Here is a 19,854-nt window from a genome sequence, read left to right as displayed (position 1 = left end):
ACATAACACCATGAAAAATTAACAGTTCTCTGAAGTTTAATATTCGCCTGCAGCTTGGCAAGCAAGCAAGCAAAAAAAAAAAAAAATCACCCACTCCCAAACAAAAAAACACACACAAACACACACACACACACAAAAACCAAAACAAACAAACAAACAAACAAACAACAAAAAACAACAGAGAAAGGACACACAGCCCAATAACATTGGGTACAGTCTCTCACATACATCCACAAAAAGAGCCTAGAGCCTAAAGACAAAGATCTTTAAAAGAAATTTCACTGGAAATCAAGCCTTTGCAGACACTGAGAAAGCAAGTCTGCAACACGAGACCGTCTTCCTTGAAGAAACACAGCTGATCTGCTGCATTCCCATATCTGACTTCCACTGGTCTGTGTAAAACATAAACTTTCACGCTAACCCTATGAAAACAGTCAACATGCTAGAGAGACAACAGTCTGCTCCTAGCTGGTGAAAGGGGGGAAAGAAGTCTCAGGCTGTCATTCTTCCCTTGCTGTGACCTTCATGCTCCACTGAATTTCTGAAGATACTGAAATCTTGGCAGGGAAGTGTACAGTCTGTGGGAACCAGGCACTACTGTCCAGGCTCACTGGTGAGAATTAGGCCCAGTCGAGCCCTTTTTTGGGAGGGCTCTGAGCTGTACATGTATGATAACAGTGGTAGGCAAGTTACAGGCTGGGAATTTTGTAGGACTTGTGTTCTGTGAACTTATGTATCGTGCTGGTGCCCATCTTGTGTATCTTGTGGTGGTGCTGGTATGGACAACATCCTGCCAACCACCCTGCTTTGTACACAGGGGTCGTTAGTCACTCCAGATGGCAGGGTTGTCTCCTGTGGTATGCTCCACATGACCCCTTTCTATCAATAGCGGCAGCTAAGTACATTCTTTTTCCCCTTTAAGGTACATAAATACAGTGAAGCCTGGAAGGACTCCTTTGTATCTCCAAGATCAGGTGCAGGTGGGGTGAGGAGTCATGGGCTGTGTTCCTGCTGGGAACCTGACCCACCTTGTTTCGTGTGCCCGTGCTTCCCTGACTGTAATGGTAACCACCCACTCACCAGAGCTCTCAATACCAGCTACAATACCTTAGAGATTAGCAAATAAAAATCTCAACTCAAGACTTAAAAGAAGCATGATTTGCTACGACAATTTATCACAAACTCTGATGGTATTTAACAACTATGTGTAGAGTCACTCCGCATAAAAAGAGCTACATCTTTTTGAATGAAATGCTGCTGTTTCAGGGCTAGGTACATTCACAACTGAATGCTCACATTCAAACAGGCCCAGGGACAAGTACCTTTTGAGGTCAATTCACTCCGTCAACAATGTCTGTAGAGACAGAATAATACCAGCTGTGCTTCCTGGCCAGAATCTAAGCAGCACAAGTTGCAGATTACATCTAAATTGCCAGGCCCAGGATAAACAAAAAGATTAAGAGGGCCTTACCCTTTGTGTTGAACAATCACACTCTGAACCAAGAAATCACAGCCTACGTCTCGAGTAGGCACAGGGCTGACTTTTCGTTTTAGGTTACGGGCTGGTGAGGAGTAGGCAGCTCACTCACACATCTGGGGAAACCACAGATGCTGTTAATCACAGGTTCTCCTGACCTGTAGGCGCTGACAAATTGCATCCTATGTATGAACCTTTTATTAAACCACAGAGGGTTTCCAAACGATATTCTCGTTCTCAGCATTCCCAAGTGTACAAAATCCAGTGCACATGACCCTTCTTAATTCGTCATTGAGATGGTGACACATCCCTTTCCAAAGAGACTTTGGGGCTGAAAGGAAGCAAATAGGGACACAATATTGCATCATTGGAAGGCATCTCAGAGCTGAAATGTGGGATCTAAAAACTGGCATTTTCAAAATTCTTTGATGATTTCTTCAGTCCCATTTCAGCTGCAGATGCTTTTTTGTACTAAGCAACTCCTGAGGCAAATCCCTCGCTGTCTTTTAAGGCAGAAACATTTTTATGAAATACATAGCCTTTAAATTCTTTTTCTTCCTTTTTTTTCCCCCATTTTTTTTTAAGTCCATGCAGGAAAGGGCAACTGCTACATTTAAAAGAATAAAATGACTGTTGTCCAAGCCAAGAAAGGTGACCACAAAACAAAATTGCCCTGGTCCCACTTCCATGACATGACAGTGCCGGGAGATAGCTGTTTGGCTCACAAGTTAGTGAGAAAGATGATGTCTGGGAGTTCTCATCATCATCTGGACCGACAGAGCAACCCACATAAAAGGAACAAAAAAGCCTGCTGATCAGATTGGTGTGACAGAGGCTCATGAGAGACGTGCACATTTTCAACCTAAACGACAGCTTGAGGGATCTATATTACTAATTATCGACTAATATTGCCAGAGTTCCCAGGCTCGCTTCAAAGGTTCTCGCAAAGTGCCCCAAGCACAGGGTTTTTCATCTAATCATAATGCCTTTTTCTTTGTCCCTGCTAAATGGATTGCTCCATACCAGGCTCACTGTGTAAATCAGTTTGCACATGATGAGCTTTGCAGCGATGAAATTCGTTACCTTAACCACACACACACACACACACAAAAATAAAAAATAAAAAAAAAATTTGCTGTAACTGTTATAACACTTTTGCACCTAATTTCAAAAAATGGTGGTTTCCTTTCCTCCCCCCTCCTCTCCGCCTACTCCTAATCCCATGCTAACACCTTTCTAAAAGGCTGGGGTGAGCAGCTTTGAAACTGAAAGAACAGGGAAGGGGGGAGAGAAAAAAGATATCAGATCTCCAGACAATGAAATAAAGCAGCTATCTCTCACATCCTGCAGAGCTCAGGCTGAGGTCACAAGTTAAACAGGACATCAGAATAGGTGATGTAATTTGCTTATTTAGGATCACAGCGTTCAGTGAAGTGAAAGAGACAACCTATTTGAATTTGCAGATAATCCAATAATAAATGCAGGGCTGTTCAGCTGCAGAAACTGCAGCTGGAGCCTTAGATTTTTTTTCCTGGCACATTTATTTTTGCAGGGGATATAATTACAATCATTTTTGCTTGCAGGAAAGCCTAGAAATCTCACCTAGGACCAGGCCCACATTGCATTTGGTACTGTTCAAGCAGGGTTCCCTCCCTGGACAAGGCAGAAGCTAAACAGTCAGGTCAAAAGCCAGGATGTGGCACAGCCCCTAGCAGGACCCATGTCTCCTGAGCTCAGCTGAGCATGCCCGGCCTGGGCACCAGAGGAGCCCGCTCTTCCCATGCCCAGTGCAAGGGCAAAACTCAAACGAATCAAAATAAAACAAAAAAACAACCAAACCTCAAAGTTCAGCTAAGCAGCAGTTACACATTTGAGTAAAACACAGATCAGCTTTGCTGAAGATGGACAGGCCCTTCTGCCTCAAAATCTCTCTTCACAGCTTCAGACCAGCAAGGATTTTGCAGCAGAGTTATAAACCTTTAACAACAAGGTTCTTATATAACAGGAATAATTTATCAGCTATCCCATACAATACTGGACACACTGTTTTTCCCTCAAACTGTTGAGACAAACACTTGTGATATAAAGATTTAAAGCTAACAGCTTGCACTGTTTATCACCATTCAAACCATAACTTCACTCTGTGCTGCACAGAGCAGCATTACTTACATCCAAGGACTTCCAGTCCCTCCTGAGCCTATCTGCTTGACATAAGTGCTGTTTCACTGGCAAGAGTCAGCCAGACCCGACACCAAACCTCAGCCAAAGTCCTTGTTACCTGAGGCTCACAGAGCAAAAAAGCAGTAGAGATGCGTTAACCACACTCCAGGGTTAGCAGATGCATTCTACCCATGTTTCTCCCGGCCCTGATGGATTTTCAATTAGATGGTCCAGAGAAGCAAGATGGAAAAATCCAAGTCAGTCATCCAGGTAATATGTCAAAAATGTTCATTTTAAAGAATTTAAAAGTGTGTTAAATTTTAATTTAAAATTTAATTTAAAAGTGTTTTAAATTTTAAGAGTGGAATGGAGCTTGCGTTCTTCTGCCAGTGCTGAGCTGCTAGCCATGCCCCATGCTCAGACACCAGCATGGAGCACAGTGGGTGGCTACAGCAGGCAGGGCTGGTAAGTGACCTCTTTGGGAAGTGACCTCTTTTATGCACTGACAGAACTGTGGGAGTGCCAAATGTCAAACCCTATATAAAGCAACCTAGCTGTCTGATGTTTGAACCCCAAACTGCAGCCATCCAGTTAGACACAGGTTTTGATCTTTTCTTAAATGTAAGGTGTGTGATAACTTCCCCCATATTACTAAAAGCTGATCTTCCACTCAAGCTAATTTGGTAGTTGGCCCTAATACTACTTATAGTAGCTTCTGGCAACTCCACGAAGACCTTCGGACTAGTCTAAGGCACCTATGTGCTGAACTTAGCATATACAAACAACTTCCAACATGCATTTCATATCACCTTTGACTGAAGAAGTGACTTCTGGTTATTTGAAAAGAAGAAAAGCTGTATGAGATATTCAAATGTGTGTATTTGCGTCTCAGATAGATGGAGAAAATTAATAGATGGAGGAAATTAGTTTATGTCAGAGATTTAAAAGCTAGGAAACATGACTTCTTGGGGCGTTTTTGTGTGCCACTAAAAGACAGAATTTATCTTACTTTCACTCAAGCCCCCTAAAATGTTCCTCACTGAAGACAACACCCAGCCTAACTAAAGCTGCTGTGCACAGGTGGCTTCTCCATGACAATCACAGAACCCTACGATGCAGCACATGAGAGACCCATCTGATGGGCACATTTGGCATGCTGTAACTGGCTCTACTGGTAGCAGCCTCCATTTCTGGAGCTTAGATCCAGAGCAATGAGTCAACGCCCAGTACAACTGAAGGCAGAAATGATGAGAAGCACATGGGTGAAATTCTCCTTGCACTTGCTAGAGAAGTCAAACAGAGGTAACTGGTATTTGCCATTGCTTTAACAGAAAAAGTCAGTGTTTTGGCAGAGTTACAAAGCCAGTCCATTCTTTATATCCACAAAAGGGAGACTGCCCATCCCTGCTGAGGGACCTGACAGAGGAAATGTATTTTACAGCAAACCCAGGTACACCATTGAATTGGGACCTATTTTTACCATGTGCACTACACCATTAATTGTTACTGCAATGATATTTGCTGACATATTCACTCCAACCATTTACAGAAAAAGCCCAAGAGACAAAACATGCCCTTGCTCCATGAGACAGAGAGAGGCAGGCAGGATGCCACATTGCTTCCTGTGATACACAGAAAATGCTTATCTGCAAGGGATGATTGCAGCTGATAATGAATCTCCAAGCATGCTGTGAGCAGAGCTGAGCCGGCCCCTTGCTGTCCAGCTGAGCCCCAGAAAGGTGAGGATGGAGAGGGCCCTGCTCACAAGCTGGTATTGCTTAGGTCTGTTGTTCTGCTGAAAGTGCCTGCAGAAGCTCTTCATGAACCCGGCTTGCATGCTGTCAGCCCTCCCTTGCTCCAGGGACAGCCGAAACCCTCAGTCATCCATTAGCAACGCACATTTCTGCAACGAGGTGGCAGAACTCTGAGTAGTTTGCCAGCCCTGAGGTCTGTAAAGTGGTTAGAGACCACAAAAGGGGGCATGGAGGGAACAGCTCAGCAGTTTAAGGATGGAGCCCCCATCCTACTTAAGTGCAATTAAGCTTTACTAGGTTTGCAGACAGGATGTTTTAGAAAGAACCTGCAAATGATGTACTGAGGTCTCCTGGACACAGTGGCCCCAGAGCACCCTTTTAAATGCAGAAATTTGCCATTTTTGATGCAGGCAGTCAATATGCTCAGTAGTTACACAGTATCATCCTTCTCAATGTACTGACCACTGCCCTCCCTTGCATGCAGAACGGCTGCACGCTGCAGTGCTGAGTGCTCCTGTAATGGGCTGGGTGTCTGCTAGGAAGACAGCTGTGACCGCTTGGGATTCTCCCTGAGAACAACAGCATCAATTGCACAGGCTGTAGATGACAGCTGAACAAAATCAGCTCCAAAACGCCAAAGCCTTAAATGTAGGTAAATATATGATTCAGAACACAGAGCACTTCAACAAATAATAGCATCTTCCCATGCCTAGCAGTATAAAACATGCAGCTGTTCTACCACCACAATTTACAGGGAAGACATTTCTTCTGGAAGTAAGAGAACAGTTCGTATATATTCCTAGCCAGATTGATTACCCCTATTTATATTGTAAACTAAGACAGCACATACTAAAAAGCCATATAGTTAAACAGTTCCAGACTCCAAATTATGGGCAAGGGGTCAGTTTTAGATTGTATGCTGCACAGCCTTCTGCATTTATTACAGATATCACAGTTTTCTGCAATAGCACTTTTTTTTTTTTTTTTTTTTTTTTTTTTTAATGTGCTTATTCTTGTGGTATTTCAACAACCGCCAGGAAAAGCACTGACATTTTATGGGATCTCAGGGAATCGGAGAATCTACCATTTATTTTTTTTAATTGCAAAAAAAGCCAGCGTGTCACTATGTAACAACTGAAATCTGTTCTCGGAACAATAAAACCACCAGAATGAATGCAATCTTATATCTAAGCATACACATTTATCCTGCAGTACGATCGACTCATCAGCCCATACTATGTTGATCCAATCTGTATGTTGTTAAATCATTCTCATCTTATATGCAACCTGCACAGCTGGACAACTCTCATTTTCTCCATAGGGTACTGATATGGTTTCAACAACCAGCATCAGATCTAAGCAGAATTCTAAAAAATTGTACTCTGCCATGTTTGCCCAGGAGCCATTGCTATTCCAACAAAATTTGTCCAGTTTCACCAGGCCAGGAGACCCTGGTAGTTCAACTAAAAGGCACAGAATCAGACTTTACTGAAGTACTCAGTTGGCTCGTTTACTCTTTGTAGAGAGCTGCTTTTCTAGCCACCTTTGCAGTTTCTTCTTTTTCTCTCTCTGAACACTGATAAGATGAGAGATGTTGAAGTCTCAATTTGGTTTATATTACAGTTTTTGAAGGGATAGGTTTCAGCGTGTTACTGTAACAAATACAAGAGTGAAATTGGAAGAGAGGGAGATTTGAGCTAACACAATTAAAATTTCTTCTTAAAAACAATCCACAGATATCCAGTGCCAAACACAATCTGGAGTCATCAACCAGCATGGACATGAATTAACCTAATAGCTTCTGAAAAAAATATGATCCTAGAAAAAATCCTCCTATTAAAGTAATTAAGTGTTATCAGAATCACAGAGCCATAATTAAACACAGTTTATAATTAAAACAGCATGTGTCCTAGACAGAGAACACAAGAACAAAGAGAATATAACTGTGACAGCCAATGCCAAAACACACACCAAGTATCAATACTCAGAACACATCAGGAACTTCTAGCAAGTTCCAGATGCAGTGCCTCTGACTTGGTCATCAACACCTCTGATGGATGTAGGCAGGCTCAGAACTCCTCACAGCTTTGCACAATTGTTGCCAAAGTTCAAGCAGAAATCTTGGGAACCAAGCACATGGCACTGAGTGCAAAACCCCAACAAGGAATTGGGGTTGAGGCAGTGCCAGCTGTGAATGGATGGTGAGCGAGCACGGCCTTAAGCTTAGACAAGACTTGTCCTACCTGGCAGCGGCTGAAGATGTCCTCCAGGGTTACGTGAACGTTGAAATGCTTCAAAACCTGCAGGGCCTGTTCCTTTGCCTTTTCTGAGCAGTTCACAGAGAAGCACCTCCCTTCTCCTACCTGGGACTGCAGCTTGAAAAGACAAGTCATAAACCAAAAAGACAATAAATGAGACAAATTCCATGCATCCTGATCCTGATCTGTTTTTTTTTTTTTTTTTCCTAATACACTTAGTTTGCTTTTAATTACAAATAACATTTGCAATTAATGTGCATTTACTGTCTAAATTTTCATTTAATGGGCACAACAGGTAAAATTTAACACTTAGCCACTGCTGCAAATACTTCTGAGACAATTGAAGCAGTACAGTGTTCATTATATCAAGCACGTTTGCCCAAGTTCCCTTTAACTTATTATTTAGTGCTGTGGGGCTGACTGGGATAGCAAGAAGAAACTGAATTTAATCACAGTTCTAATGTGAAACCTTAGAGATCACACACTGTATGCAAATGTACAGTCAAAGAGATGGTGTCTCATGCCAGTTTTATCGCTTCACCCCTTTAAGTTCACTGATGGCCAAAGAGCTTGAAGTGGTTGATGTGGACATCCCTTTCATGTTTGTTCTATATTTGGCAGAAAAGTCTCAATGGGAACAAGAATTGGGAAGTGTCCAGACACATCTTTATGAACATGATGAATACTGACAGCAAGGTGGATCTGCTACATCTTTTACCAGCATAAAAGAACCTAGCAGAGCCTTTCTGTCCAAGTGGAGGGCACACAAAGGCAAGGGAACAAAGGGAACCAGACATTTCCCAGGATGGTATTGTATGCTGTGAAGCAGTTAATCTCCTTTTGTGATGTTGACACAGTACTTTGAAATTAAAGTTTTGCCAGGTAAGATCATTCTGGACACTGCATTACCTACTGCATCAACTGTACGATACAGGAACCACAGTCTGGATAAGGAACCTGTAACATGGTATGGCTGCACTTGCCTCACAGTATCTTATCATGGGGGAAGTTTTCTTCAGTACTCAGCTACTATCTGGCAAATTAAAAACCTAAGTTCTGCAAATACTCTAAGTAACTATTTGAATAGTTGGGAGCTTTCATATTGGTAGTTTGTAACAAAGAGGCCCCTCACTCTGGCTCGTGTGTAATCCAGAATAGTTTCTAAATTGTTTTTTGGGCAATAACAAAGTGCAAAGGACTTGCAGCAGGCATTATGACGTTGCAAACAATGATAGGTTCAATATATTTCCATCAACACTCTGTTTTGAAGTATGTCTCATGAAGGGCTCTCAACATCTGGTGCTGAGGGTTGGGTTTTGCTTTTCTTTTTTTCTTTTTTTAATGTGTGTGTATATTTATAGAAACAAAAAACTCCACAGCTTCCACAGTGATCCATGCTTGGTGACTTCCATTCTCTTCCTTCCAAGCCAGAAGAGAAGTCTTTAAGTGTTGAAACTATGTCAATGTGCAGTGAGTCAGCAAACAAGAATCTTTCTGATAAAATGCATGGGGATTGAGCTGTCTTTCACCTGCCAAACAAAAATGCTTTGTTCTGGGATTGTTTGGCTTGATTTTTTATTTTCTTTAATGGAGGGCAATCGCACTCCCACTGATGAAGTACTACGTATAAAAGACATTTCACTCCAACCTTTGACCATTCGTAAACAACAGAGAGCCTCACAAGACCCTTTACATAGTTCTTAGTGCAGGAAACATGAAAAAGCCTAGCCAGCTGTTGCTTTCACATCTGTCTTGTCCTCTTTTCTACTCAGAACATCCTGCACTGCACAAGGATACAATGCCAGAAAAATACCAGAAGCTCTGAACACTTACAGTCTGATATGGTAGTCCAGAGGTTAAAATGACTCTTCCTTCCTGTCGAGCAATCTAGAAAAAACAGTAAAAATTGTAAGGAACATGGGCTGAAGCTACCACTGGATTCAAGCTTTCCTCTCAGTCAAAACAGAAAGAACACGAACTGATGATACGGAGTCATTCTCTGTATGTCAACAAACACTAGGCCAAGAGTATTTGGGTCTGGTTCAACAAGATGCTTTTGACAGCAATAGCAGCTTAAGGTATCACTCTCTCCATACATGTCCCCTCCCTGCCAATACCTGCCTTGCCTCACATGTGCTGGAACAGCTACTTGTGCATCTGCACTGCAGATGGTCCAGGGAACTGATATACCTTGAAATAATCCTATCAAAAAGTTTTGTTTTTTTTTTCTTTAACCCAGACTCTTTCTGTTTCCATGGTCTGGTTCACTAAGAACCAAGCAGTTCTGCTTTCACAGCAGTACACAAGGGAGAAACGAAAAATACCCTAAGCGGGTAATTCCAGGAAAAAAAAAAAAAAAAAAGTAAAAAACAAAATGTAAAAAAAAAAAGTACCATTAAATGAGCCTGTGAGCTTCATAGACATTCACATCTTAAAGGTAAGACAGTGTCACTCTCCCAGCAGCCCAAGAGCACACATATGGCAATTATGCACCCTTCCCAAGCTATAAAGAACATCTCCATCAGAGCTTGTCTCCTGGCTTGCAGTCCTATGCTTTTATCAGAGGTCTTGTCCTTAATGGGAAAGGTCTGCACTGAGTTAACAAGGGTCTCATTCCAACCTTCACAATAGAGTAAGAGAATCTTTGAGATGGTTTGGTGCCAAAAGAAAATAGCAAGCACTAAGCTTGGAACTGCAGTTCTTCAGAAAGACAAAAGCGTGGCTGATCTTTGTACGATTAAGTGACATCGCTCTCTTCTACCTCTTTGCCCTCTCCTCTTGGAGGGAAATAGTTTCATGGATTTAGCGATAGAAGGATTCCCATGTGAACCAGCACTCCTGCTCTGCTAGTGCTGACAAGAGATTGGCACTTTGAGGTAGGCACGAGGTTTTCTCGTCTCTGGCTTCGACTCTGCTGGAAGCCCTTGCATTTTTCACTATTTCCAGATGCGTGTCACGGAGCTCTCTCTTCTGGATCAGAGTCTCAGAAGCTCTCTCTTGATCACTCTTTAACCCTTGCAAGAGGGATTTGGGATCTGAGTCTTGTTGCACTTTCCAGGCAGTTAGACAACACCAAATATAGCCAGGGAACACCAACCAACCAGTCAAACAAAACAATGAGTTTTTTTAAACTTTGTATTGGATAGCTATTCTCTTAAGACCCACTTGACCTATGGCAACATGAAACAAGGGGGAGAACACTCTGAAGGCACCTTGTAGCAAACTGAGTAACCAATTTTTTCCTATCCTGACCTTTCAGGTAGCCTATTTCCTCTTTTCTTATACGAAGTCACTGCTTTGGCTGCCAATTCTGCACTGAGAAGGTGATTGGCAAGAACTTCTGAAGTACCTTCCTACAGGCAAAATTACTGTATTTCTTTCAAAATGAACCGTGTCTCACAAATAAAGGGAAAAAACCTCTAGGAACAGAAACCTTGATGTGGCAGCAGAGACAACCCTTTCTGCATGAAATGTACTACATACAGCCTGGATTACTAAACAGCTCTGCCTACAAAACATCCTCATGGCACATTAGCAATAGAAGTCCAGAAAGGCAAGAGCGAATCTTTACCACAGTGATTTACCAACACGGGAAAAGAGATAAGAAATTCCTTTAGACCCATGTGTGCTTCAGGATATGTCGGAGAATTTCACAGCTGTAACACTCCATTCTGACTTCCTGCATCCAGGGTTAATTAGTTCAAGCTTGATAAATCCCCTTATCTAAATGGCTCTGCAGAAGCAGGCAAAAGACATCAAATAAAAAAGAGAAAAGCAGTAACTCTTCCAGCATGTTTTTTTCTGCCTCTGGAACAATCAGTGGGAGAAATGTGCAGAGCCAGAAAACCCATGTGATAGCACACATCTGACCAAAACCCACAGAGGAGACACGCTGCAGAAAGGGGCTTAATTCCTTCTCTTCTCCTGAAAGAAATAACCAAATGCAGTGCCAGGACCATGTGGAAGATGTGTGCTTACAGACACAAACAGAAAGAATCCAAGCAGAGTGTTGGAGTGGGTGTCAGGGTTTTTGCTCCACCCCAAGTGCTGCAGAGAGGGCATTGTCCTCAGTTTCACAATCTATTAAGAAGATAGTATCAACTTCCTTTGGAAATAGGCTGAGACCTTCTGGATAAAAAGCACTCCCTAATAACTTGGGATTATTACTTAGCCCTTTACATGGCTGTCTGTTCAGCTAACTTTCATCTTGCAGAGGTGAATGAGCACAAATGAATTACTACAAGACAGACCTGTAACGGCAATGACAGACGAGAGAGGGCAGAGAGAGACCCTATGTTTTGAAGCTAGCGCTGGTAATGGAGATTCTTAACAACCTAAAGGATTCTGAACTAAAGACAAAGAAGGTTTCAAAAACAGTGCCACAGATTTGTAATTTAAAGGAAAGAGAAACTGTGCTTGACATTATAGCCAAGGCCTTGCACAACATGTGTTGGGCAGCACTACACGCCCTTGAAGAGGCAAATTGCAGTGCTCTGTTTCCAAGGTAGCTGTCCAGGAAAAGCTGTGACCATCTTGCCGTGGCAGAGGCCCAGCAGTGACCCTGAGCCTAGGCCAGCAAGGGCCAAGTTCAGACAGAAGTGGAGTACACAGTAAGCATCTGCTTCAGGATGTATACCAGAACGGCACCCAGCCAGCAATCTACTGGAGAAGTGGATCACAAAACTCAATCCAACCCTGAAGTCTTCCTACTCATCATCTGAAACTCTCTTAAAATACAATGTCCCAGACAGTTAACTGATGAGCTTAATAACTATAAATGTACTCCATCCAGTCCTGCTGTGCACTTGCTGTACTGCTGGTATTTCAACCCTAGACTTCTCTTCAGCATTCCTGAAAATCATAAATTGCAGAGTTACAGCATGATTTCATAACATGGCCTCAAGTGCTAGATTAAAACATAAACCTAGCCTTGCTTCTTAACGCAGGCACATTTGTAACAAGGTCTCCAGAGAAATTTTCCTTCTACTGACCAAACATCAAAACCTATGTCCTAATCTCAAAGGCAGTTCTCATCTGTCCTCTGTGAATTGATTGTGCATAGTGGTGGGAAGGTAGAAAGACTAGCAAACACAAAGAATGTGGTTGACATCAAGACTATGGAGAAAGACATTCAAAAATGAGATGAGATCAGAGATTAGATTTTCCCATCACATGAAGCTCTGCTAACTGCAGTATCAGATGTCCCCTTTGTGTCCCCTGGATCCAAACCAGGGGGACAAACCCACGGCGATTCAGATTCAGGTACACATTGCTCCCTCTGGCTCCTGAGACTCAGCCAAGCCTAGGCCTCTTCTCCAACTTGCCAGTTCACCTGGAGTTTTGGGGAAGTGCATATAGCCTTGTGAGGGAACCTTTTACACCATGGGAGCTGCAGGAAGCCAGTTCTACCAGCCTTCTGGATATTATCCTACTTCAAAAGATACCAAGTTTGCCTCAGTGTGCAGATTATTCGTGGAGGTGAAGATGATTTTGAAGACCAAGAGCACAGTCCATTAAAAAAAAAATAAAAAAAAATCCACAACTCAACTTTGAGTACTTCTGAATCCATTTGAGATTCCACCAAACCTTTTCTTAGACATCAGTGACCTAAGAAACTAATGTGATTTTCTTATGAACTTCTGTGCACTTCTGAAGTGCAGCATTGTTAAGATCTACTGCATTTACCTCAGGCTGGTGGGCGATCCTTTAAGGTTAGTATAAGGAGCACCCCACTGTTCCACCAAGTTCTGCAAAACTGCAGAGAAGCACATCCACTGAAACTTTCCCACCTCCTTCCAATTGCCCACATAGACAACCCAAAAGAGGGACTTAAAATTCCTTACAAAGAAGTTTGTACAAAAGAAACTGGAAGACCTGGCCAGAAACAGAACTGGGATAGGATTTGATAAAGTAAAGAAAAATGTATTTAAATAGAAATAACGTGTTCTTTATAGGGATAACAAAAAGGAATGCAAAGGGTGGCTTACCCAAATAATGGCAGCTGTACACGCAGAATGATGCTGCATAAGAGATACTGAATATCTTCTTTCTTTACCAGTAACAAAACTAAATCCCTAGGGGATTGGGTGCATGCAGAAATATCAAGGCTTGGGATGGAGTCAGAAGCCCCTGGTGAGGAACAGCTGGATGCACGCAGCCCTTCTCCAAGAAGGACCTCCCTATTTTGCCACAGAGTAGGGCGCCAGGCTTTGGCTAGTCTAGACCATTACACAAAGCCACTGACGCATTTTTTACCCAAGGTGCCAGACCACAGTACTGCTGTCAGGCAAGACCACGTTTCAGGGAGAGCACATGGCAACCTGTGTCTAGTTCACAGGCTGCTTTAAGTCAGGTCCAGCACAGCTCGTGCAGATATTTATCCCCCAGCTGCATATCTGCTTTGCCAAACAATTGTGTGCACAGCAATACAGCAGCTAGAATATAAATGCAACATGGTAAAAATGTCACTGCCACCCCCAACAAATGAGACTTGGAAAAATTACAGGGTGCCCATACTCAGACACAAAGCTGCTCTTCCCAGAGAGGCTGGTACCTGTGAATAGAAGGCTAAATGTTTTTCTAAGGGTGGACTGCGAGCTCTTTGCCCTCAACATGTGGAAAGATTTAAACATAGAAATAAAATTTCAGTAAGAATTTATATTATTTCACCATTATTAAAGACTTTCCGTGTCCATGATTATGATAGCACTTTTTAATCAATCACTTCCCCAGTTTAGTTCTAATTAAATGGTACTATGAAATAAATGCAGAAGAATGCAAACTGATGTCTTCTCACAGAAATTAACTGTGGGCAAACAGTGGAACACACTGGCTCCTGCATCAGTGGTCCTGCTCTCACAGGCCAGCAGATCTGAGATTACAGGTCTGACATGAGAAACTTGCCATGACAACTGTTGTTCAAAATAAAGCATTTAGCGAATAGCAGCAGCACAATATGAAGCAATACACAGGACACAGACTTCAAGTTTATCCCGGGAATGGGGTTTCTCAAACCAATGCATGAGCATTAGTCTTATTACTATCCCATGCATTGGTCTAAAAAAAAATAAAAATCTGCCCAAGCACAACTTACAAAGCTCTCAGGCTTTTAAGTCTGATCTCATAGAACAGAAGGTAAAGGAAAAGACCTCTTTGCCTACCAATACTTGAAGTCACTTCGACAAGTGGCAGTGAACAATAAGGACCAAATGCCAGGCTACTCAGGAGTGCTTGGCACAAGGAGACATGCAACATGGCTGATAAGTCATTTTAGGGAAATGACCTTAATGCAGAACAAACACCGTATCTGTATACACTTAGATGTTCCTGGTGACGCTGGTTTGAGACTGTGTTGTAACAACACCCAAACTGTCAATCTTGTGTTTGCTGACCAGGATCCAAACCTTTATCCTGGACTTTGCAAAAACATTTGCTGTTTTTTGGGTGTACAGCGTTCAACATTCAACTTTTATTCAATTGAGACTGACAGATATAAAGCACAGTGGGAGGAGTCTATTTTTATCTTTGATTATCCAAGCACAGATCAAAGGCTCTGCAATACAGTAACACTCCAAGGGCTTTTGATAGTGAAAGGATGTTTGTCTGGTCACCATAGAGAAAGCGATGTAAAACATCCTGTCTGTAGCATGATAAGGTATCAGGATGAGAAGCGGAGACAGGGCTCTGGGGGAAGGCAGTGAGAATTAGTTTGTTTAAATGACTTGTGTAAGCTTGGCAGAGATGAGATATTAATTATTTCTGCAGAAGTTAGAGTTTGCCCAGGATTCAGGCCAAAAAGACATCTGAAGAGGAAACATGCTGTGCACCAGGCTGGGTGATCAGTGCAAATTTGATAGCAACACACTGTGTGGGCTGGATATCTCCATTTCAGCCATGGTAGAAATATGTCTGAAATGAAGAAGCATGTGTCTCTCCTCCAAAAGGCAGAGGGTCAAAGTGGTTATGTGAGTCCAGATCAATGTTTGTTGTCCTTGACACTCATCCTTTCCCAAATATTCCACTGCAATTTGTGGCTGATCAACTTTGAGTCATCTCACTAGCTGGTAGCCAGCTAGGAAGTTACAGGGCAATTTTATTATGGAAATTTTCCCATTCATACTGAACAGCCAACTTTTAATTATGCTTCTTGACTGACCCAAGCACAAGGCAGGCAAATGGTTATGGCTGAACCAGAGAATGGTGTCTCACACAGGCACAGCAGGAAGCATGGGCTGGGCAGTTGCTGCAAGTCACTAACCAGTAATTCAGCAAGCATCAGACCTTCTCCAAGGAGTGTAGATGGGAACTATAAACATGTACGCGCAACTAACCTCAGCAGCTTTCCTATGGTCATCCTCATTCTCCAGCATCCGGACATCTACACCAAGGCAGCGAAGATAGCGTCCAAGGCCTTGCAGCATGTTATCACAGACCACACTGAACTCTTTGGCGGAGATGGGAGCAGGGGGACATGAGGTCTCTTTTTCAGATCCTTTGCATTGCTACAGAAAAGCAAGACATCTGTAAGCAGTAGAATGGAAGACTGATTGCCATTACACTTGTGCTTTTGCCTCCCTGCATTCATTCAACCAAACTCTACTGTCCTCTGCCACATATATTACAATTTCCCTCATGCTCTGCAAAACCTCTAGCTCTCCTTTCAAGTCCTTTCTTCATTGACTACCTACCACTTGGGCAGGAGGCAAGACATGATGGGGCTAATTCTAAATTACACATTTACTCACTGGCCAACCAGCCACCCAAAGGAGAGATCCGCACTTTCCCTGGAGAAATTCCAACTTGATTTTCTTTGATCTACAGACACTGATTTCCATGAAGTCACAGAAATACATCTTCAATACTGCTATTCCCCTATCAAATTAGGCTGCAAATAATATAGATGTGCTGAGGTTATTCTGTGGGAGGGGGATCTGACAGACAGAGGGAGAAACAGGTAGACAAAGCATCAGATCAGCCTTGTTATCTTCGGAAGTTTAAAAATAGACAGTGCCTGAATTCTGTTTATTTCATTTCAAATGTCTGCTCCCGGGTGAGTTCCTGTAGTTGGAGACTTTGTCTTTGGAGGCTCCCAGAAGTACAATAGTTAAGTTCATGGAGAAGGGAAGTTATTAAGGAGCCTCCAGGGTTCAGCTTTGCCTTCAGGAACTGGAGTCAGCTGGGATGGCTGAAAGAGACAGCCACCATCTACGTGGGGCTATGATTCTGTGATTTTATGCTCTTTGCAGCATTTCAGATTAGCTCTGCAGGAGCTGACTCAGGCCTGGAAATGCTGTAGAGCACCATGCAGATATACCTGGGCTGACTGTGTGAACTAGATCCTAGAGCTCAATTTGCATGATGACACCTCTCGGCAGCTGCTCCATGCGCTCAAAGCTCTGCAGCACTGGGTGGACTGGCTGGACTGTCACTGCCTCCTGAAAGGATACTGGCAGATGCCCTGAGGCATCAGAATGCTGTGATAACAGATCAAGTTGACCCTTCCTTGTTGAGGTAGTTGGAAGACACTAACCCTGTGTTGCTGCCTCTGTTCAAACAGATGTAAAGGAGCAGCAGCTGGCTCTTAGCTCGTGTTTATTCAATGGCCAGCAATGTTATACGTAGCTTTTTTCTCACATTTCATGCCAGCAGAATGCAAAAGGCTTCTAAAGGAGAACAGTGTCATTAGCGCCACTTCAGAGTGGACAAGGAAACACCAGCAAAAAGAGCTTGGATTCAGGCAGGACACAGTCAGGAGAAGTCTGCTTTTTTGAGTCCCAGGCCAAGTTTTATCAACCACCTCTTGGCTAATGAATCTGACTGTACAAAACACAACAATGGCCCATGAGTTCACAAGGTAATTCAAGCCTGAAGTGCTAACTTTCCCCATCTCTGCAGCAGCCAGTCAGATCTGTTGTAACATACAATTTTCCCATGAACACAAGAGTGCTTAGGAAACTACTAAGCAGCTTTGTGTTTTACTGCCTAAGACTAATGTGATAGAGTACATTCACACATGCTTGATAAGGAGGATCCTGGTAGCTGTATGTGAGAGTATCTCAGTCCAAGCATGGAAGGTAGTACTGACTTCAAGAGATAAAGTCACATTTGGGACTGCTTGGAAGGATATGCAGCCATAGGGAGTCTCATCAGTTAATAAACAAAACTTGTCTTCTGTTGATGTTTTAATAGGTGCATAAACAACTAGATAGCTGCATTTTAAAAGTCTTTATTACTAAGAGAGAAGGTCCAGTCACATTCCAAAATATTGAAGAGGTCACATAGCTCCAAGTTGCCAGCTGAGTTTTAAGGCTCTACCACAACATATATTGCAAGGGTATGCTAGTCACAGTTTATGTGGTGGTGGACTGGGTGCCAGATACAAACTATCAGAAGGAAGACTTTTTTGATTGATTGTTTTTGACTTTGCAGACTTTTACTGCAGGCACAATAAAGGAGGCATATACATTGTGAAATCATAATGTAGAAGGTCAGTTAAAAGCAAAAGTAAGGAAGTCGGAGCTTAAACCTGATTAATGCACCACTTAGGCCACAGAATTCAAACCCACACTAATGAGGAAATGCAGGAGCATTTCTACTAGCAATGTTAGCTAGATTCTGCCACACAGATCTATACCAACATTTTGCAAAGACCTAAACCTAAAATTGAAGGGAAACCTGAACTAAGGCACACAAAGGAGGAAATACATTTTAGCAGTGAAGGGGAGGAGCAAGAAAGATGTTTGCTGCAATAGCCCTGAGAACAGACTACACACAGGCATGCCAGGCATAGCTAATAGTATGACTGAGAGACAAGGTAACGTATGATTTGCAGGGGTCTTGAGCAACATGCAGCTCTTTGAAGATGTTTACAAACCTGTCCACAAGGTGACGGTACCTCTTGTTTATTCAGCTGCTTTTTTGCCCTGGCTTTTATGGTTGGTTTTCCCACCAGACTCTTAGTTAGGTCTGAATTCAGACCAAAGCTTGCTGGATCCTTACACAGTTTCTCGTAGATCTCCAGCAAGCAGTATGCATCTGAAGCTGAAAAAAAAAAAAAAAAACACCAAAAAAACAGAATATAAGCATCAGCTGGATTCATTCAAAAGCCAAAAAGAAGCTTTCCTGATGCAAAGAAAAGCCAGCATCTTTGTAAATGCCACCGAATGCACACAGCCTGTGAAGCTCCATCTCATTAGTGTAATAGAATCATAGAATTTGGGTTGGAAAGGACCTTAAAACTCATCTAATTCCAACCACCCTGCCATGGGTAGGGACACCTCCCCCTAGATCAGGTTACTCGAAGCCTCATCCAACCTGGCTTTGTTGTACCCTGTACTCTTTTATTGATTCAGTGACCATCATAACCTAACACACAATCAAAAAGAGTCAAGGCAAAGGAGCCCAAAACTGATAGGCCCTCTGTTGTTTCTTACTGTAACGTTATGCAAATTTTAGTGTGTCTGTTTAAACCATCAGGTAAGATAACTTCAGCCAACCCATTTCACTCTCCATTGTTACTGAGCAGCGGCTTGTCCATGGTTTATTACTGCATCTTAGGTATGGGAAGGTAAATTCCCATTAGATGCAATATCTTAAAAAGTAATAACTGAGTTGTTTGCAATCACCTGCCCACACGCACTACCATCCAGCCTCTGTTCATTGCAACGGGAACTAAGTCTCCAAGCCAGTTAAGCCAGTTAAGTTACAAGCCTTGGTGATTAACTTTTGTGGGAACTGTGTCAACTTCAAGGATAGCTGAATTTAACAAAGGGCTGGTTTGCTTCAGTAGGCTGTCCTTTGATGCCTCAGGAAAAGATTTAGACTCAGACTTCTGACTCTGGGGTAATCAGCAGTAAAAACCACTGTTGCCTCCACCATACCGATTCGGTGCTACACTCTTTGACACCATGTCTACCCATTTTTAACATTGCTCTAACGAGCACTTCACTATGACAAATAAACACAGCACTTGTTGCCCAGAAATGCTGTGAAATGAGGCAGAAGGAAATGGACTTTCTTCCTTTCGTTTACTGAGAGGAGTATCCACTGAGATGTTTCATCAGACAAAATCTGCAAAGCACAGGAATTCTTTCATGAAATAATGAATCACTGGACAGATTAAACTTCAACCATTAAAGCTATGTCTGCAAAAGGACAAATATACCATGTGCTGGCTTCTCTGAACAGGAATTAATCCGCTGAGCCA

The 19,854-nt window shown here is 42.6% G+C and overlaps 1 protein-coding gene across 3 annotated transcripts in view; it reads right to left on the bottom strand.

Annotated features, from left to right (window-relative positions):
• Nucleotides 1–19,854, bottom strand: part of EXD3 (exonuclease 3'-5' domain containing 3) — a 288,098-nt gene that overhangs the window by 128,333 nt on the left and 139,911 nt on the right. For all 3 annotated transcript variants that reach the window (XM_032200283.1, XM_032200282.1, XM_032200284.1), the window contains 4 exons: nt 18,523–18,689; nt 15,980–16,150; nt 9,483–9,536; nt 7,635–7,766 (listed from right to left, as the gene is read on the bottom strand). In XM_032200283.1, the coding sequence (XP_032056174.1) occupies nt 7,635–7,766; nt 9,483–9,536; nt 15,980–16,150; nt 18,523–18,689 (524 nt within the window). The remainder of the gene's footprint in view (nt 1–7,634; nt 7,767–9,482; nt 9,537–15,979; nt 16,151–18,522; nt 18,690–19,854) is intronic.

Source organism: Aythya fuligula, chromosome 19, assembly GCF_009819795.1.
Source record: "Aythya fuligula isolate bAytFul2 chromosome 19, bAytFul2.pri, whole genome shotgun sequence".
NCBI classification, from domain to species: domain Eukaryota; kingdom Metazoa; phylum Chordata; class Aves; order Anseriformes; family Anatidae; genus Aythya; species Aythya fuligula.
The sequence above is the reverse complement of the archived record's forward strand: the minus strand, read 5'-3'. Positions and strand labels throughout refer to the sequence as shown.